This window comes from Thermobia domestica, chromosome 10 (genome assembly GCF_964235325.1).
Source record: "Thermobia domestica chromosome 10, izTheDome1.hap1.1, whole genome shotgun sequence".
Classification (NCBI taxonomy): domain Eukaryota; kingdom Metazoa; phylum Arthropoda; class Insecta; order Zygentoma; family Lepismatidae; genus Thermobia; species Thermobia domestica.
In genome coordinates this window covers 266,396,491-266,418,905 of record NC_137463.1, presented here as the reverse complement: position 1 = coordinate 266,418,905, position 22,415 = coordinate 266,396,491, and the positions used below count along the sequence as shown (strand labels likewise).

Here is a 22,415-nt window from a genome sequence, read left to right as displayed (position 1 = left end):
CCTTGAATGCCTTGACAAAGAATTTAGATATACCAAATGTTTTTTATTAATTGCTTCAGCCTTCAGAATGCTTTTTAGGCGTCTGTATTTTTTTTTTTAATTTGATAACTTGAAATTTGTTTTGAGCAGTACATAGTATAACTGCTCAAGAGTTCTTGTAACTCAAATAGGAACTAAATGGTTCATCTGGGCGGTGTGTGATTTATGATATCTGGGTATTACATTTCTCGGCTATATAAGCCGCAAGAGAAAATATTGACGTGTAAAAACCACCGCACAGACACTTTCTTCAGTGAATCGTATAACTTGTAGTTTCAAAGGATTGAAGCTAATTCTTTTGTTTGACATTTCAGCTTAAAAAACCAACAACCATATTAACTATTTCAATTTAATTTGAATGCTTTGTAACATTAATCCAAGAACAATGATGACTTTTGCTTCAAGAATATTATTGTTCACGAGACGAGATATCCTTTCTCGTCCCCTCTCGATTCTCAAAGAATCCTTTCTCGTTCTTTCTTGATTCTCAAAGAATCCTTTTTCGTCCCCTCTCGATTCTTAAAAATCCTTTTTCGTCTACTCTCGGTTCTCAAAGAATTCTTTCTCGTCCCCTCTCGATTCTCAAAGAATCCCTTTTTTCCCCATCCCGATTCTCAAAGAATTTTTTCTCGTCATCTCTCGATTCTTAAAAACCTTTTTTTTTCTTTCATCTCGGAAACTTCTCGTCTCATTTTGTTTATTTGTGTACAGAATAAATGCCCCGACTTTTTGTTTTTAAAAACTATAGCTCTATGCTTTTACGTAATTGTCATTGTTGCTAATGTGCAATATAATTGTTTTACTCACGAATTTTATGTTAAGTACTCGTCTTATTCAATTTAAGAAACTTTCACAACTTTTCAGTTATATAGGGTGAATGAATAAAACTTCGAGTTATTATAGAGGTTATGTAGTAATTTTAATGAGGAGCGCAGCGGAATCTCGGTATCTCGAATTTTTGTTGTAGCCATCTTAGTAACTGGAACCTTGATTCTCGAAAAACTCGATGACTAGAATTTTTAACTATTCCTTTCAACTCTGAGTTATCGAAGTCCCACTGTATTACCATAGTAAACAGACCATCCACACAGATCCATCCACATAACTCTGTATCACACAGTGTCTGATGAAGCCAAAGAGTTAGTTGGCGAAACTGTAACACGTGTTGAATTTTAACGAAAATATATAGTTTTGCTCAGCAAATAATTAGTTTATATTTAATTATAACAAAGCAAAGCTTCTATTTATGGAAAATAATAATTTAAATTACCTGACGCCGTTATTTTTCGACTGTGTAGACAAGTGGTTCTCAACCCGTGTGTCGTAGTACTTAAGAGTGTTCATCCCGGCGAAATTAAAATACCGCTAATTTTACAGTAATTATGTGATATCTTCAAATAGATAAAAGATAATTGAAATATGGAACAAGAGCGCCCTAGACAATATTATTTTGCGTGAGGTACCGTTATCACAAGTCACCTAGTGCCTTTCCGTTTTCAGCTGTTTAGAAACGCGAAAATAAATGCCGATTTTCAAAATGGCTCTAAATCGAAAGGAGATAAGTGAGTCGTGATAACGGTTTCTCATGTAAAATAATATTGTCTAGGGCGCGCTCTTGTTCCACATGTCGATTATCTTTTATCTATTTGAAGAGATCACATAATTACTGTAAAATTAGCTGTATTTTAATTTCGCCGGGATTAAGACTCTTAATAGTTAAAATTAATTTTGAGGCAGACGGTACGAAACAACGCCTCCAGTGGCAACAACAATTCTCAATACTACACACAGTCATTTTCTTATAGAAAATTAGAGACTTATATTATATTATTAATAAATATTAAAACAAATGTGTCGCGACATCGTGGGGCTCAGTAAACTTTTTCATCAGTCAAGAAAGGTTGAGAACCACTGGTCTAAATTTTAATTCATTACCCCTTAATTCAAGGTTCCCAGTTACCTCGTATCAACGAAAAGTTGATCGCTCTCGCACGAAATCGAACTCGGACTACACACATTACGGCGGCTTTAGCGGGTTGGCTGGGTAGGCACGGGCCTACTTAAAAATTTTGAAGAATATATTATATAAACGCTAAAAGATACAATAAATAATAAATATATTTTTCCACTATTTATATTAATGGTAAATAATTACTTAACAAATAGCATCAACCACTACTGTGAAAGTAATTTCCTACTGTCATTAATCAATCAAATTAAAATCCTAAAGCTGCCCCTGCAAACATACCAAAGATACACTCTTAAGCGTTTACACAAATAGACGAATAAAAAATAATGAGCTTTATTTATGGTACTAGGAATCACTAGCTAGTTCTCACTTCCCAACAAGATGAAAAGTTGCCGATATCTGTCCAATTTCTAAAGCCAGTAGAAATAATACTGATATAAAACGTTATAGACCAATAGCTATAATCTCTGCACCTGCTAAAATATTTGAAATTATTATTCAGTCAAAAATATAATCCGATATTTCTCCTATTATATCGGAAAGTCAGCATGGTTTTCTACTCAGTAAATCAACAGTAACCAATCTTACCGAGTTCACTCAGTTATTAGCAAGAGAAATTGACAATAAAAATCAAGTTGACACAATTTATACAGACTTTAGTAAGGCGTTCGACGTTATTAATCACAATATTCTTCTTAGCAAGCTGGTAACATTTAATTTTTCTCATACCTTACGTAAATTTTTGTCTTCATATCTCCGTGAACGTAGACATCGTATTCGCGACAAAAATGTCCTTACTACTGAATTTTTAGTTCATTCAGGTGTTCCACAGGGCTCGAATTTAGAACCTTTGCTGTTCCTCTTATATATATTAACGATTTACCTGCAGTAATAAAGTCACAAAAACTATTATATGCAGACGATTCAAAAATTTACCGCGCCATATATTCGGAAAGAGAGTGCATTGATTTGCAGAATTACATCAATATACTTCACGGGTGGTGTGAAATTAACAAGTTACCACTAAACATTAACAAGTGCAGTGTAATATATTATACGAGAAAAAGAAATTACATGGAATTTGAGTATCATATTAATGACATACCACTGCAGAGTTACGGTAACCAAATAATTCATCTTGGTGTATCAATCTCTCGTTTGATATTCACCTAAATCGAATTGTAAGTGAGGCTTTCAGAAATTTCGGATTTGTAATGAGACTTGGAAGTGAATTCAAGAATACTAGTGCTCTTAAAGTTCTGTATGCTGCAGATCTTACCAAACTGGAATACGCGTTCATAATATGGAATTCTAGTGCGCAAAAATATACACACTAATTAGAAGCAATTTAATCAAAATTTGTACGTTATTTAATATATAAAGACACGGGGATCTATCCTCGATATGAAAAATATCTTGAACTTTACCAACTTATTCAATGCATGCTCTTGAAAGAAGAAGAACTAATTTCCTTCTCACATAAACTTACACATAATGAGATAGATTCGCCAATATTAATGTCCGAAATGTCCCTTCATGTTCCAAACAGTTTCATGAACCTCCCCAGCGTACTAATGCATTAAGTATATCGCCTATTAAAAGAATGTGCACAATATATAATAGTATCCAAATAAAATGCCCTACAATAGATATATTTGATATACATATAAAAATACTTTGACTACATAGTTTAGCATGTAGAACACATATTATGTAACGTAATCATTTATGTATTCTACTGAACACTGTCAATGGGTATATAGGCCTACTTGTTGTGTTCATACTACTATATATATATATATATATATATATATATATATATATATATATATATATATATATATATATATATATATATATATATATATATATATATATATATATATAACGCAAAGCCAAACACAACGCTATCAAAATTTAAAAAAAAAATATAAAAATCAGAATGTAAACATAAAAAAGAAAAAGAAAGAAACGTAATTCAACTTATTACAGCTTCCAGTCAATGATTATTATTTATAGCCTGACTTTTTATCCACATATACTTGAGTTTATTGCGTTGATTTTGAGTTTAACGTCCCGTTCAGCAGCGAGGCTATATGAGACGTGGATCTACTGATTAACGTGGAGTCCGAACTACATGAGCTCCCGCTGGGATTCAAATATACTGTTGTTTCTTGAACATTGAATTAAACACTAATTTTTGTTAAATATCATTTTTTCAATTATAGCTTAACCAATCTAAAATACACAGAAATTACTGTTAACTTAGTACTCCTTTACTTTATCCTAATACTCAAAACTCTCAATAACATGTTTTGAACTACGTAAGTGTTGCACAATTTATTTCCAGTTTCATGTGGTAGTGTCCGATCATTCAACCACGCATATATTTTCGATAAGTCAAATTTTTAAAATATACTACTACTACTACTACTACTACTACTACTACTACTACTACTACTACTACTACTACTAATATTACTACTACTACTACTACTACTACTACTACTAATAATAATAATAATAATAATAATAAATAGGGGTCGAAGTGACTCAGGTACAGCGTTCACCTCTGGTGCATGGGGTCATTGTTTGGATCCCAGCTTGTGCCAAGTGAGCTTTATGGTTGACAAACACCGTGTGCGTGGGTTTTTCTCGAGGTTCTCCCGTTTCCTCCCACTTTCTTCATTTCACTATTTCATTGAATTTTATCATCACCGTCTTCTTTAGCCTAGCCGGCATAATCATAGGACGTAAAACTTGAAGATTTCATTTCAATAATAATAATAATAATAATAATAATAATAATAATAATAATAATAATAATAATAATAATAATAATAATAATAATAATAATAATAATAATAATAATAATCTGACGAAATGAGATCTTAATACTGTAGTAGTAATAACAAATGTGTTAGAAATTTCTTAGTAATATTAATGTTAACTTAGCAAAACTTACCTGCCACAGCTATTGTTACGAACTTCGAATCAAAACTTGACGATCAAACAAACTATTCATTTACCTACGAACTGTATATTTTATGTTATATGATCACCAGACAGGCAGTAGCTGAAACTCAACGACTGTTGCCCATAGAGCATCACACGACATCATCGTCCAACAAAAGCCACGAAGACAAGATTAATATTTCATGCTCATCCGTCTGAGAGAACCCCTGTCGCTTGGACAACTCCCGAATTTTAAATAACGCATCCCCCTTCACAACGACATAATACGACTACAGATTAACTTACCTACAGCTTCCATTGTCCAATCTTCTTACTGCTTACAGATAATCCTCTTCGTTAAAATGCATCGGATGACGAGCTGTTAATCCGCCAATGGGCCATTCTGTTCTTCCTCTGTTGACAATAAACGATAGCGAAGAAGTCACACGCGCTTCACATTATGAGAAAACATACACAGTCTTGTTCTGTTTATTATTGTGGTTGGTAATTTATTCACTTTGTTTTGCCAGAACGAAAGGCAAAATTTTGTCTTCTAACTGAACAAAACTTCTAATACTTTACGTTAGGCTTTTTGATTGCAGGTGTAACGTCTTTGTTGGTCCACGGTACACTTTTGTAGTTTATAGACAGATATTAGCACGAGCAACGTTCATACTATATATCAAAGATCTTTTTTGTTATTAAGTGTTGTTTTGTTATCAACTTCCGCTGTATTGCACCTGGCTCCTCAGAGACAAGACAGTGATAAAAATGTCTCTTGTTATCTCGGAAGATTTCTGTAAATGAAAATTGCCGGCTGCTCCCTTGAGAAACACATGCATTTACGTATCCACGTATATAAACACACGCTACTACACACTCACTCCGCTCTGGTGCTTTCTCCAGAACATGCCAACAGCTACTGGTGCTGCTTCTGTTCTCTGTGTGTTGTATCGTATACTCATGCTGTCCCTGGCTACACTACAGAACCCAACCCAATCCGAACCAGACCTAAACTTGGCTTCAACACATGAGGGCCTCCGACCGCTCCACATTCAATCTTCTGCTATTCGCGCTGTCCCACAAACAAAAACTCCGCGCTCGCTGAAAAAGAAAAAAAAATCTTGAAGCAGCGTGTGCCTCCTTCATTTTCATTGCAAAAAAAGACATTTACCGCTATAGTAGATGCCTGCTCGCGCCTTCTATATATTCACTCTCCTCTTCATAAACAGTAGGCTATGCTACACAGCTGACAGGAAATAGAAGGGAAAACAATCGACCATTACAATATTCAAAAATTTTAGATCAGATTTTACGAGTAACAAAAACAACTCTTATTATTTTTTTTAAAGCAATTTTCAGCTCACAAAATGAAAAACTGTATTTTTTTAAAAGTAAATATCTTGCTAAAACAAGACTTTGCTCGTTTCTGCTGAAAGTTTCACGTGCAAAAAACAGCTTGCTTAAATGTCAACTGGGTTATTTTTAGGTCTCCCCATTTACTTGGCCATGGCTATAAAAGTGAGCGCGCGTGGATTTTTGTGGCTTTATTAACATTTCCGTTTTTCCGCTTTAAAAAAGAAAAAAAAATCAATCAAAGTATAAGCCGTGATTATCATTCAAAGTTCAGTGTGACAATCTTAGATGATCAAGAGAAATATAATGTATTTTAGTAATTACGCTGTTAGTCTTCCCCGCTACGCGAAACCGGTCTGTTTATAATAGGTTTAAGTTGAATTTGTTCGTAACAGAGGTTATGGACAATACAGTTTTAATAAAATAATAATAATAACAATAATAATACAAAAATTCCTTTTAAACATATAAAAGTTGTAACCAGGATTGGCCTGAAGCAATTTGCCCCCCCCCCAATCCGAACAGAAATGAAATGACATCTTTCAGTTTAACGTCCCACGATTATGCCCTTTAAGTTAAGGAAGACAATGATTAACGCAAGTGAATGATGATGGAAGAATTGGTGGAATGAGAAAGTGGGAGGAAACGGGTGTACTCCGAGAAAACCCATAATCATGATATTGTCCACCAGAAGCTTACTTGGTCGGGGATCGAAGCAGGAACTCTACGCACCAAAGGTAATCGCTCTACCATTGAACCACTACCCCCATATCTTGAAAGAACAAATCTTAAAGATGTATGATTTTAAGTATGTTACTCCATCATAATTAAAGTAGCATTAATGAAAACAAGATTTACAGAATAATAGTAATAGTAATAATAACAATAAACGATTAATAAGAAGAGTTCTAAGTCGGTGAGAACCAGTGGCGGATCCAGGGGGCAATCGCCCCCCCAGAAGAAGAAAGTTTCTTATTTTATATATAAATAAAACATATCCCAGAGTTTTGAGCTCTTAAAAGTAACAGTATTACAACCCACCGCCACCCCCAGAAGTACGTCCTGGATCCGCCCCTGGTGAGAACGTACAGGAAGTTGCAGGATGTTCACCAAAAGTCAACTTTGAGCTACAAATATGCATTTAATTAATACGTTTCTGTATATTTCAATTTTATGTATTTTATGCGGGTTTTTTTCCACCCCGTGCAAAGGCATATGTTGCACATACGATAGAGTCGGTCCTGGTCGTATCGAAAAAGACAAAAATACAGTAGGAATAGCATTTCTTCAATTGTAAATAAAAAATCAAGTCTCTCAGCTTTATATCCCACGATTATACCTTATAGCCATGATTTTTTGGAGGGTGGGGGAAAACTTATACAGTACTTAAAAAAGTCATTGATAGAGACTTGATAGTCATTGATAATCTTATAACTAACTAACTAACTAACTAACTCTATGGCCTATGGAACCCGGAGGTTCAATGCCGCGTTCACAAAAGCTCTCCATTGACTTCTATCCTTAGCCAATTGTATTCAGTTTCTACTTTGTATTCCCATCTCTGCGAGATCCATCTTAATATTGTCCTCCCATCTGCGCCTAGGTCTTCCTAATGGTCGTTTTCCGATTGGTCTTCCAGTCAAGACTTTGAAAGCGTTTCTACTTTCTTCCATTCTAGCTACATGACCTGCCCACCTGAGCCTCCTAGACTTGATGACCCTAACAATGTTTGGTAAACCGTATAAATTATGTAGTTCCTCGTTATGAAGTTTTCGGCATTCCCAATTCCCGTTCCTCTTGGGTCCGAATATTCGTCTGAGGATCTTGTTCTCAAATACTTTCAGTCTATGTTCTTCCCTCAGAGTAAGTGACCATGTTTCGCAGCCATACAGAACAACAGGCATGATTATCGTTTTGTATATTTTAAGTTTCAAATTCCTCGACAGAATTCGCGACGAGAAGAGATAATCTTGTACTTAAAAAAATCATTGATAGAGATATTCACATCTAAGGCTCAGCTCGGGCTGGATGTGTATAATAATTATTCAAAACAGAGAGCTATCCTTTATCTATCCTTTCCTTTTAGCATAAATGACTGTGTTTATATTAAAGTTTTGATTTAAAAAAAATATTACAAGGTAAACAGCTCAATGCTATGTTTTTATATTGCATTGTACGCATAAGCAATGTAAAACTTTTATTCCTTTGCCCCTGAGTGCCCTGCTCGAAAGAGGGAGGCATGGTGACTCAGTGGTCGAGAGCTTACCACTGGTGTGTGGGGTCCTTGGTTCAATTCCCAACCAAGTAAGTTTGTGGTTTACAACATCGTGTAAGTAGGTTTTCTCGGGGTACTCCCCTTTCCTCCCACATTCTCATTCCACCGATTTTTCCATCATCATTCACTTGTTAATCATCCATCTCTCTTAAGAGAGAATTGTGGGATGTTAAACGGAAAGCTTTCATTTTATTATTTCGCGCTCCAAAGACTGACTACTTCTAGCCATAGGTGCCTGCCGAACTCATGAGGTCGGCATTCACAAGCTCGGAGCACAAGTCAACTTGACCTCAGCATTACGAAGGGAGTGTGAGGATGAGTGAGGACCAGATCCAAATCATGATGTGATGAGATTGAATAAGTGTGATGTCGAAATGTAAGCGTGAGGTCGAGTGAGGGTAAGGTTAGGTTAAAATAAGAACCTCTGGCTTTAGGTCATTTCCTCACATATGCAATTACATAGATAAGCCATTGTAGAAGCATAACATTATAATAAAGTTATACACAAGGTAAGAACATCTAATAGGAGCCGTGATCGCATTTTATCGCAATAACGCGTCACAGCATCACATCTGCGATCATGACGATGCTATAATCAAATTCTAAAGAAGAAGAAGAAGAAGAAGAAGAAAAGTACGAGGAATAAATGAAATACTTAACCTTAGGTTGCTTTCCTTCTATCATTTTATCGCAGCACAAGTCTTGAGTAATTAAGAATATTAGCATCGGTATGAGTTATATCCTAAAGTTTACATAACGCAACGAACATTATGCTACCAGGGTTTCATAACAACAGGCATAGTCTGTATGTACTGATTCGATATCTTACACAAAATCCTTTTTGGATATATATATATATATATATATATATATATATATATATATATATATATATATATATATATATATATATATATATATATATATATAAATCCAATACATTTCAGTCAAAAATTTTCTTGAAGGCCATATATCTGGAGAATAACATATAGTGTAGCCAAACCGAAACTATCACTTAACTCAGTGTGATGGGCTTATTCGGTAGAAAATACGTGAACTCGATTTAGAGGCCGTTCAAAAATTTTGCGGTCCTGATTCAAAAACCACTTATTGGCCAAGATTGTAATCTTTTGATCCATTTTTTTATCATTCCTAAAGTTCTTTCTTTAAAATTGTAATTTTATGTTTCTATTCAAGGTCACAAAAGGACGAGTGGTGTGATTATTGAAACGAAAAGTAATTTGGTTAGATATATAATAAGCAGAACTCTCTACATTCTCACATGCAGTGAGTATTACTTAACAAATTTCAGTTATAAAGTAATGCATTGTAAGCAATTCATTGAGGTAGTTTATAGCTTGACATGTATGTGAAAGTATTTTTAATTTCCCCTTGACGCTCCATTATTATTCATGTTATTTCCTCGTCGGTCACCAGGATTCCGTCTCCCACCTACTCCATTATTGGGAGTTTCTTCGTCTCTGTCAGTCGCAGGATTTCTTCTGTTTCCCGTTCTATTATTGTATGTATTTTCTCGATCAGTCCAAGAGTGTCTTGTACCGTTGGTCACTTCTTCTTCGGATGGCCTACTCCATGGGTTTCTCCTAGTTCCATCAGTCCGTCTGTTGTCGTTGTTTCGTTCTTTTTCTTCCTCATCGTTGGAATCTTCTTCGCTTTTCTCTTTACCTTCTTCCGCAACGGTTTCAGAATTTCCTCCTACACCATTGTATTCTTCCTCCACCCGCAAGATCTCAATTACCCCGTGTTGACCACGGAATATTCCCTTATACTTGTACCTGCAATGAAAAACAGTGTATAGCCTATAAATATCTACATTCTACCTCTGAATAAAGAAGCTCAAATAAATATACACCCATATACATTACCGTGCTGTATGAATGTTATCCTAAAATTTAGATAACCCAAGTAACATTATGGTATATCGGTTGCATAAGAACAGGCATAGTATATTAGTACTGATTCGATATATTACACAAACTGTAATTTTATGTTTGTATTCAGGGTTACAGAAAGAAGGATAACCTAATGATTGAAAAGAAAAGTAGACATGGTTAGGAAGTCCGTATCTCTCAAACGGTGAATAGCGGTCCGATGTTGCCGATCGTCAGTGAGAACAGATATTAAGTGTGCAGTGCTAACATCCTCAAATAAATTGCCAAAGAAAGAGGAATAATAGAGTCAATGATGCCAACCCGTGCTGAAAAATAGAGATGCAAAAAAGCCGGCTTTTTTGAATCGATGGTTTTTTTTTCACATAAAAAGCCGGCTTATTTGGGAAAAAAACGAGAATTTTGGAAATTTTGGCTTTTTTCATTTTCATGATTTTTCTATCTAAATAGCTTTCTTATAGTATATTCTATAGTTAGATAAGAATTCCATGACCTAAATGCTATATTTCGCTCTAAAATTCACCATCAAGATGGATGGAGCACATGTTTTACGAATTAAAGCTAACATGAAGAATGTAGTATTTGAGGGCAATTTTAGAGGCTATTTAACTTTATTTTAACTTTTGAATTATCGACATTTTTTTCTTCTCTATATCATTATAGTTTGTCATCCGTATTTCATTTCTAAGAGCTGAGTACCCTAGATTCTAGCGCAAAAGTCAAACTTATGTTTTTCTATATATCCGTCAAAGCGTACGTTTTTCAATATATTCGTCAAACCGTACTTCCACATTTCTGTTATACTGTAGCTGTGAAACGATTTAGCAATAATTTTCCGGATACAACCTTGAATACTAATTTATACAAATAATCAGTAGCGGATTTAGAAATGTACTTTGGGACGGGTTTCTCTGATTGTTTTGTTTTCTAAAATGTCCTGATTTTGTTTGGGAGGAGCTTGAAGCTTATGAGTACAGGCATAACTAATACTGTATTTCGTTTCGTTTATATACTTAGAGATAATCTTCCGGATACAACCTTGAAGATCATTTTATACTGAGAATCAGTGGCGGATTTAGAAAAGTATTTTGGGAGGGTTTTTTTTTCTTACTAATGTTTAGTTTTTCTAAACATTCGTAATTTTTATTTGACGGGAGCTTAAAGTTTATGAGTAAAGGCATAACTAATAGATATTTCGTTTTTTTTTAGACATTCCGTAATTTTGGGGAACAGGCTTCAGTCCGAAAGACCGTCCCCCTAACCTTCGCAAAACCGTCACTGCTGTAATTAGTAATAATAACGATTTAAAAACAATAAGAAATTAAGTCGACCAACTCACAGTACACGCACTATTTCTACTTCATAGATGGAAAAAAGAAAAGTTTTGTCAGAATGGTCGAATGCTGAGTTGAATCCCGGACTTCCCGATAGAAGCGCAAAAGCTCCACTCAGTCATGTTTGTTGTGTAGTTGTATTTATCTTAACTTAAATACGCGTATATTCCGTAGTCTTTTTTTTTTTTTTTTTTTTTTTGTTTTTTTGTGATGGTTGGGTGGGAAGAGTTCCATAATGATATGAAGGGTGTGAGCCAAGAACATGGTTAACTATAAAATAACAGACAAATTCTGACCAAAGCATATATTAACTAATAAATAATAGCGTTACAGTTTCGGCAAATTAACTTTGCCTTCATCAGACACATTTGCCGAAACTGTAACGCTATTATTTATTAGTTAATATATGCTTTGGTGAGAATTTGTCTTTTAATTTATACAAGAAGTCCAAAGCTAGAATGAGTGGTATTCAGATGGTTAACTAACAAATTTTCAATTGCTGAGTTATGCAGCACCAGATAGACAGCAACGCATACTGGTTCGTTTAATCCTTCATGTATAGTCAGCTTTCCGACTTTCAAAATGGATTGTGCAGCAGAAAATTTCTAATTTTTTAAAATAGTAAAACTTTGGGTTACCATGTTCTTACCTCACACCCTTCATATGTTGAATCCCTCTTGTTAAAAATTCAGAAACCTTGAGGACTGAGTAAACCGTGATGGTGGTTATATAAAACTGTAGAATTTCAAGAATATACAAAACCAAAAGCTCTAGATGTGCAGCCTTTAAGTGTATCATATAAATCTAAGTATTTTTCTTATGTTTTATTTTAATTTTATTTTGTTCCAAAAGGAGGGTATGGAATATTTTGAAGTAAAAATGCTATATAGAATTTTGCTACTTATTTGAGTATTTTTAAAAAGAAGTATTTACTTTTAGGGTTGGCTGGTTTACACCAGCTGTTTTTTCTTTTTTAAAATAAACAACTGTTTTAAACAAAAATAAATAAATAAATAAATAAAAAGAACGAAAAATGCGAATCTTGTGAACTTTATGATGACGTTTCCACACATCAAACCACCTACATTAGTTTTATTTCCTTTTCGCCTTTTAATCAAGGTGTCCCATGTTCAATTCTCGGTCGAACCACAACCCTTCTTTCATGCGTAAACAAAGTAGTGGTTCGGATGTAACTTTAAGCGAAAGTCTTCTCCTTGATAACCTCGATATTACGTAAGGATGTTAAGCCTGAACATACGAAACGAAACTAAATTGTATATTTCTGCATGCCTGAATGCCTGTTGTTTTATAAAGAAGCCAATGTTGCTTAAATATATTGATATAAACTGGCAAAATTTATCGATTGCCTACGTAGCTTCCAACATTAGCTTGGATTGTACTTTCAATGATATGTACGTACTAAATTTGTAATTTAATACCTCAGTTTTAGCGTACTGATTATGATACGTTGACCTTTAAATTTTACATGCAAAGCAATAACAGAATTTTTCCATTATTGTTTTACATTTAGAGTAATGACGGGATTTTCCCGATGGCTAGGGCGGGAGTTTCTCAATTTAAGAAATTTACTGACCGGACTTCTTTAAGCTTATGGGACCTCTTCCAGCATAACTCCGTTGTTGCATAATAACACCAAGGCGAAACAAACTTATTTCTGTCAATATGTAATATAAATACATAAAGCAAAATATCTAAACCCAAATACCTGGTTTAAACCAAAAAAAGCTAGTTTAAATTCCCCCCTCCCAAAACGGGTTTGTATCATTTTCAAAAACAACCATGGTTCTTGCCAACCCTGCTTACTTTTGTATGTAGGAGGTTAAAAAAAAATCTTATTATATACATTGGTTAATCCTTTGGAATTCATAATGTAAATATGTTGAGAAGTAAAACTGTTTGAAATATCTTTTCGAAATTCATGGTTTATTTCCGAGATTTTATATTATTATCGGCATCAACCACTAATTAAATGACTTTCTGTGTTATAGAGAAGTGAAACAAAATCTGGTTTATCAATTTAAAGCAGAATTTTCAAAAAAAGCCCAAAATTTCCCAAGCAAAAAAGCGAAGCAGAAAAAACCGAGTTTTTTTTCCAAAAAAGCCCTGTTTTTTTCCGAGCCCTTGCATCTCTACTGAAAAATCCCATTTTGTGGGATTTTTTGATATTAATTATTTAGGATGTGATACATGGTATTTTCATCGAAATTGACTACATATATAGGATTTTTCACTATATGTATAATCCACGCCACAAACATTTCTAAGAGCAAGCAGTAGACATAATGAGTCCTCTATAAGCATGTCAGTGTTGTCAACTTTTAGTCTGAAGTATTTTCTTTCTTATCAGCAAAGTCCATGCTAGTGAGGAGTGACTTAATCATATGGGATTCTTAAAAAAATCAGTAACAAGAAACGAAATTTGTGCTCTGATATATGAAGAAAGAAGAAAACAAAACAATAAACGAATGAAAGAAAGAAAATAAAATACCAAACGAGAAACAATCAATTTCCAAACGTTCCACAGGATATGTGTGGAGAACAAACATTTTCTAGTATCAATCAGCTCAGTATAAGGTGATGATACAAACGTGTGATCGAGTCACTACATTTCTGACAACATAACTTGTTTTCGATTAAGGGAAATAGTTATATTTATAAACTATTTTATTAAAGTTGAAGATCGAAATTTATTGATAATTCACCCAAAAAATGAAAAAGTAACACACGACACACATAAGTTTCATTTTATATTATTATTATTATTACTCGTATTATTATTATTATTATTAATAGTACAACGTGGGAAATTAATATGCAAAATAGGGGTTTTTGCCTCACAAGATGGGATTTTATAGCGTTTCGGGTTGGCATCACTGAATGGAGTAGTGGCCTAGTAGGTAGTACGTGTGCGTTTGGTGCATATGAACTCGGGTTCGATTCCCAACTGCAGAACACAAACATTTCATTTCACAATCATTCACTTGCATTAATTAACCATCTCCTTCAGCTCAGAACGCATAATCGTGGGACGTTAAACTAAATTGAATAATTGCATTTTCATTTTTTCCAATATAGTACCGTACTTTTAATCAAGAACAGTATGCAGTCTGACAATGTGAAATGCCATACACCTTAAATATACACAATAATACAGTAAATTGAAGTTTAGTTGGTTTAAAATCAGTACTTTCAGACTGAATGGACTGCTCCAGATTTTATTCGTTGCTTCCGATTAGGGATGGGCACGAGAGAGTTCGAGCGAGTTTTCTTTGAAACTCAACTCGACTCGAAACAGACATCTTTGAGCTCGACTCGAGAACTCGGCTCGAAAAATTTTCTCCAACTCGACTCGTATTCAAGTCGAGTTTCGAGTCGAGTCGAGTCGAGCCAAAATGAGCCATTTCGAGCTAAACCTTGTGTGAAGTTCCAAGTACTCTCTTCAAGTATCCTACATGGTCAATATAATTATCAATGATACTACTACTACTACTAAAACTTTATTATTATTATTATTATTATTATTATTATTATTATTATTATTATTATTATTATTATTATTATTATTAGTAGTAGTAGTAGTAGTAGTAGTAGTAGTAGTAGTAGTAGTAGTAGTAGTAGTAGTAGTAGTATTAAAACATTGTGTATAATCATGAAAGGTAGGCGGTTTGTATCAAAATGCTGAAAACTAGTTGAATGTCGATCTCGCTCGTGGAGAGGTCTTCACGAGGCAAGGACATCAGTCACGAGGTTCTGAGTTTGATTTCCAGAGGGGTAAGTATTCGGGTTTGAGCCAAAAATTGTTAAAACTTATAGGGCGTCGGCCAAAGTGTTCAAAACTGCTCGGCCCGGGTTTAGGGCTGTCAACGGGTCGAGCGGCTCGGCCCATAGTTCATTCACTATCGAGCTGAACTGAGAAGTGACCCGAGCCAACAGCTCACCCAACCGAGCTGACTCAAACCGACGGCTCATTCGAGCCGAACTGAATTGAGCTGATTGTTCACCCAACCGAGCCAGTTCGAGCCATCGAACCAGTTGAGCCGAGTCGAACCGAGCCAATGGGCTCGTTTCAACGGAGCTGGCTCGAGCCGATGGCTAATCCCAACTGAGCCGGCTCCAGCCATCGGCTCAGTTGAGCCGAGTCGATGGTTTGTCCCAACCGAGCCGATGGCTCATCTCAATTGAGCTGGCTCGAGCAGTTCGCTCAGTTGAACCAAGCTAGCCAGTTGACATCATTACCCAGGTTGGATTTCTGCTTGGGCTCAAAAATTCGACCGTGTAAGTCTCAGCCTTGATGGTAACTACATACTTATATTGCTGCTCACGACATTTGAGGCTGCCTCGTTATAAAAATCTATTGTCATATCGTTATCGAGACGAGACGAGACACACTAAAAGTACCCCAGAAGATGCACTAAAAGTACTAGAAGAGATACATCCCTGTCGTGAGCAACACAAAGTATTCCACGTTGCCGCTTACATTTCTCATGGCTTTCGCTTTCCAGCCTAATCAGGATTTCAAAACGAGTTAAAACGAGCTGAACGAGCGAGCCATTTATCAAACTCGACTCGACTCGACCTCAAAACAGTGACTCGATTCGGAACTCGACTCGAGAAAATTACTTTTGACTCGACTCGAAACTCGAGAGGAATCCGAGTCGAGTTGAGTTTTAACTCGACCCGTGCTCATCCCTACTTCCGATATCCGTTCACTGTTTCTTCCAGACATGTTTTTTTTTTTGGGGGGGGGGGCACTGCACCTCCGGAGTTCTGAGAGTGACCTCCCGGAGGAGATCAAAATACACTGCTCCACAAAACTTAAGCAACCCGAGAGAACGTGGTATAAGTGACGTGTGGGGCCCATTCAACACTGGTTAGTGGCATGCACATGCACAGAGACACACAGGCAAGTCGAGCACCCACTCTATCGCATAAGCAGCATCGTTGCAAGCGCGGTGAACAACTTATGCCATGAGCCGTACACCACAGCCCAGTAGTGTCCGAGGCTCCAAGCATTGAGTTAGTGGTTCTTGTGTGGGGTAAACACCTTGCAATGGCTGGTAGACGACATTTGAGTGACTTTGACCGCGGGCAAACAATTGGGCGGTGGAATTCAGCCGATCGCAAGTGGAAGTGGCGCAGGAACAAAAGTGTTGTGTCGAGGCTGTGCAATCGCTTTCAAAATGGAGGTGAAGTCAGTAGACGTCATGGAGGAGGCCGTCCGAAGAAGACGTCGGCCGTCGAGGACCGATTTCTCACAATTTCTGTCAAACGTAACCGTCAAGCTTCATGCTCTTACCTGGCCAATGAGTTGTTTCAGGCTACAGGACAACGCGTGAGTCGTGAAACTGTTCGTCGGCGACTCAATAGAGCAGGACTGTATGCAAAAAGGCCTGCGCTGTGTGTGCCATGAAACTGGAGCACAAACGTGCGCGTTACACATGGTGTCAGGAACATGTTGTATGGGGGAACACCAGTGGGCGCGTGTCATGTTCTCCAATGAGTCGAGATTCAGCCTGTCGTCAGATTCTGATCGGACTTTAGTGTGGAGAGAGCCAGGAGCACGCTATCATCCAAACTTCATTGCTAAACGGCCCTCCTATGGCGGTGGTTCCATTATGGTTTGGGGTGGAATTATGCTGGACGGGAAAACGGACCTCCATATTGTGCAACATGGTACTTTGACAGCACAACAGTACCTGGATGAAATTCTCAATACACATGTGTGCAATATCCGCGGAACATTTGGCCCAGACTTCCTGTTCATGGATGACAATGCCCACCCACACCGTGCACATCGTGTGTCCGAGTATCTGGAGAGCGAAAGCATTACGCGTATTGCATGGCCTGCATATTCGCCGGACTTGAATCTCATCGAGCGTGTGTGGGATGCTCTTGGGCTTCGAATAGCGCAGCGTAGTTCACCAGCACACACTCTCCCTGACCTGCAAACAGCTCTCCTCGAGGAGTGGCGCCATCTGCCGCAAGACTTGATCAACACTCTGATTTGCAGCATGGAGGCCAGATGTCGTGCCTGTATATCTGTTCGTGGTGGTTACATGCCATATTGACTGCCTATGCCCTCGCACAACCCAGCTTCACTTGTTGAGGTATCGTAGTGCTGAACTTTTTGGTCACCCTGTACATCCTAACTGTATTGTTCGTCTTCACTTGTGTTGCATTGTGCATCTGGACCGTCTGTTTGTTCATTATACTTGGTGCAGTGATCGTGTCGTTTTATTTTCTGCCATTTTCTTCGAGTTGCTTAAGTTTTGTGGAGCAGTGTAATACGTCTATAATATAATAATAAATAGAATAGTACCAGCAGTGCCTCCCCCCGGAATACTAAGTGTGCTTCCCGGGTCATTTTTTCTGAAAGAACGACTGTATCCGCTACTGTGAGTTTCGTAAAATCGAGGGTTGAGAAACACATCACACAGAAATTCAAAACATATCAAATTTCAAACAGTATCTACACACGTCATACAAGGAGATGTGATGCATCTGGCTTGCATAAGATAGGGTAACTTTTTATTTTGTTGTTATTTGCTTTTAGATTTCAGTGATTGCGCCGGATAAGATAAGCAAATTGCGTTAAATATATTTAGTTCGAATTATTTACATTAACTAATAAAGTAAATAACTTTTTACTGTTTCATTATGTAACATTAAACAAAATTATATTCCAGGAATGATCATAAAGTTTCAATCAATTATACATAAGATTCTCTTCCATAAATTGGCTCGAAACTTAATTTCTCCAATGGTGCTGTAAAATGGGTTAAAAATTATTTACAGGGACGGAAGCAATTTGTAACCGTAGCCGATACTTCTTCTGCACTACGGAATCTCACTCACGGCGTCCCTCAAGGAAGCGTCCTTGGCCCTCTCCCATTCTGTCTGTACATTAACGACCTTCCTTCTGTCTTAAAATACTGCAAGTATCACCTATACGCAGATGATTTTTAAATCTATATCTCAGGTCTACCCTAAAACTTGAACAATTCAATTCAACAAATGAATGAAGACTTGCATCCCATTTACTTGTGGTCAAAAGAAAATGGGTTAACCATAAATCCACTTAAGGATGGTCTAAAGCCACAAAAAGTTTGTTTCTGTGATAAGAGATGGCGTTGCTATCGCCCTATCTTTTCAATGTTAATTAATATTCACAAAAATGTCTAATAACTTTTACAAATACTGAACTATGTTCTTCACTGTCAGTCTGTTTGAAGATAATGACTATACGCAGCAATTGTTCCGTGCAGATTTTCGAATTGTTGACTTGTTCATTGTTGAGTTCAACTAATTGTTGCAGAGGAATTCAATGCCTCTTCCCTTACCATTTGTTCTAGGACTCTGGAATTTTGGTATTTAGTACAGCATGATGTAGTCTATAGGTTCCAAGGTGACAATTTTTCGACATTTTGTTCTTTCCATTGTTGCAAGCTTTTAATTGTTGCAGAGAAATCCTATATTTCTCCCGTTACCATTTGTTCTAGGACACTGAAATTCTGGCATTTAGTATAGCGTGATGTAATGTATGAATCACAAGTTGACATTTTTTTAAAATTTTGTTCTTTCCATTGTTATAAGCTTCTAATTGTTGGAGAGTACTCCAATGCTTCTCGAGTTACTGCTTGTTCTAGGACTTTGAAATTCTGGCATTTAGCAAAGAATGTAGTAATATATGAATATAAAGGCGAAAATTTTATTATGTATTTTCGTTCCCATTGTTGTAACCTTTTAATTGTTGTGGAGAAATCTGATCCCTTTCCCGTTATTGTTTGCACAAGGACAATGAAATTCTGTCACTGAGAACACAATGAAGTAATATATGAACCTCAAGGCGAAAATTTTACAGCATTTTGTTCTTTCCATTGTTGTAAGCTTTTGATTGTTGAAGGAATCCATTGCTTTTCCCGTTATCGTTTATTCTAAGATTCTGAAATTTCGGCATTTGGTTTACCGTAATGTAGTGTATGATTCATAAGGTAATCATTTTTCGATATTTTGTTCTTTCCATTGTTGTAAGCTTTTAATTGTTGTAGAGGAATTAGATACCTCTCGCGTCATCGCTTGTTCTAGGTCTCTGAAATTCTGTCATTTAGTACAGGACCAAGTGATCTATGAGTTTTTAGATGAAAATTTTACTACAATTTATTCTTTCCATTGTTGTAAGTTTGTAAACCAACCATTGTTGTGAACCAACTTAATTTATGCAAAATGTTTTGGTTATTCTGGGTATTATAATAATGGACATATTCAGTTTAACCGAACCCACAGTTTTCCCCTGCTTTCTTTCACATCTGTTTTCTTTCCAAGTGTCCAATTTCGTTTCTCCCTCCAATTCGTTTCAGTGTCCTTGAGGGGAGGGATAACATCCTTCTGAAGACACTGGACACGACCGTCTTGTGAGTTTCTCTCTAAACACCAAACACCAAACACCAAACACACACACACACACACACACACACACACACACACACACACACACACACACACACACACACACACACACACACACACACACACAATATAACTAACTATACATTCACACGCACCTTTCTGTTACACATTATATGTGGAAACAAATACCAACCACTCAAAGGTTTCTCAGGAACATTTATGAACAATTTAGAATAATTATGTAACTCTGAAACTGCGATTAGAAAATTTTGGTTTCAAATTTGATAAATACAATCAATACGGTTTTCAAGCGAGCAAATGCAGCTACATGCTATGACAACTCGCCGCGTGTTGTTGAGGGGAAACAATATTGTTTCAATGTCTTATTACTGCATCCATAAAACTCATGTAAATGGACTAGATTAGATTGGATAAAACGCTCACCGCTGACAGCAAAAAAACCTTCGAGTTATTTTGTCTTTACACCACTATACTGATCTTATGAAATTATGTAAAATTATTTAACTAAATAAATACATAAAACTAAACCAAGGATTGTTTACACTTGCTTGTTATCTTTAATTAAAAAAGTTAATTATATTTCTGAAATTTCCTCAAACACGATTATTTGTATTCAAAAGCATCATCAGTTAATTTATTAATCTTCCCAAGATTACTCGCAATTGACAATGAATGAAATGCATTTATTTCTCGAAGTGTACTTAGCCTCATCAACTTTTTTTTTAATCGGTTCTTTTTATCGTAGTCCCTTTGTGCGCTGTATGTGCTCGTTTGAGGACACATGTCAAATTTGTGCATTTACTATCAAAAGACAAACTAAAATAAATGTTTTACTCTTCTCCACTTTTGAATTTCCAAGCCCTTTCTTTGTTCGAGTATTGTTCATATAAGAATCTGTACACTTTCCCAACTATATAGACGCTTAGAGACTGAGATCATAAGATTTTAATAAGATAAGTAATCACTTTGAATTTCAATCAATCTTTGTCGCTTGGAGGACGATACGATGGGTCACTGGTAGAGCGCTCACCTCTAGTGTCAGGCATCCCTGGTTTGATCCCGCCAACGCAAATTTGTGGTGGAAAACACTGTAGCCGCATTTTTCTCGGGGCTTTTCCATTTCCAAAAGCATTCTCATTCCGCCAATTCTATCATGATCATTCACTTCCATTACAGTCACCATGATTTCTTCTCTTATCGTTACTGGAAAGTAAAAATTATCCAGAAAGCAACCAAACGTTGAATTAAAGCATTACTGAGAAATCGGACTATTCGATTATGCATATAGCAGTGATGGAATGGGACATGGACCACTTGGGTCTCGACTTTTGTCTGAGTCATCCGGGTCCGGGTTCGCTTCTCAGACTCGGTCTGATTCGGTGACTGAACGAACCCGGAGACCCAATCATATCCGGAAACTCGGATACACCTGGTGACTGAGAATCAACCGAAATAGCTCTGCAGAATTACTGCAAAAATTTTATTTATACTTCATTAATGATGTTCACTGCTTGGGCTAGAACATTCATTTGCCCGATTCTTGATGTGTCATTTTCTAATCAATATACCATGTTTTGAATATTTCAAATATAATTTCATGTTTATTCGTCTTCAAGCATGTGGTTTTTGATTATAGCCTATACAAAAAAGAATTAACAAAAACTTATTAACCTCAGCGGTATTTTTTATGTTCTAAACAAGAAGCTTTACAGGTCGATTAAACAATAACGATCTCTCATAAGAGAAACATGTGACTTATCTTTTCTTTGCAATTTTGAATGTTAGTACTCTTATAAGCGTTGTAGTTATCTTTCAGTGCAACGCTTGATACAAGGAAGCAAACAAGCGAAAAATAAAATTATATTTAGTGAAAAGGCGATGAGAGAGGAGAGAATCAGGTTTGCTAGAACTGCATTAGTAGCCTCACACACACTTCTCATGTATATGACAACGTTCCATCTCTGGGTTCTATCGAATCATCGGGTCATTTCGGATGATTGGTCGTGGTTTCTCAGTCATGGATCTTTCTGGGTCTGATTGCAGTGTGTCTTCCGAGTCATGTTACACGAAATTCGTGACCTATTCCATCAGTGGTGGGCTATCTATATGGCAACATCAAACATGTTATA

General features: G+C 36.3%; 2 protein-coding genes across 4 annotated transcripts in view; both read right to left on the bottom strand.

Annotated features, from left to right (window-relative positions):
- The window catches only part of stumps (DBB domain-containing protein stumps), a 197,867-nt gene extending 191,920 nt beyond the window's left edge, over positions 1 to 5,947 (bottom strand). Inside the window, exon 1 of one of the 3 annotated variants that reach the window (XM_081729528.1) lies at positions 5,270 to 5,947. In XM_081729528.1, coding sequence (XP_081585654.1) covers positions 5,270 to 5,282 — 13 coding nt within the window. In that variant the 5' untranslated portion in view covers positions 5,283 to 5,947. Of the gene's footprint in view, positions 1 to 4,973; positions 5,130 to 5,269 lie in introns of those variants that run through there. The other 2 variants (XM_081729527.1, XM_081729529.1) reach the window with 2 other exon arrangements.
- A 3,895-nt stretch (positions 5,948 to 9,842) lies between these two features.
- The window catches only part of LOC145663191 (uncharacterized), a 65,224-nt gene continuing 52,651 nt past the window's right edge, over positions 9,843 to 22,415 (bottom strand). Inside the window, exon 7 of the mRNA XM_081729525.1 lies at positions 9,843 to 10,390. Coding sequence (XP_081585651.1) covers positions 9,976 to 10,390 — 415 coding nt within the window. The 3' untranslated portion in view covers positions 9,843 to 9,975. The remainder of the gene's footprint in view (positions 10,391 to 22,415) is intronic.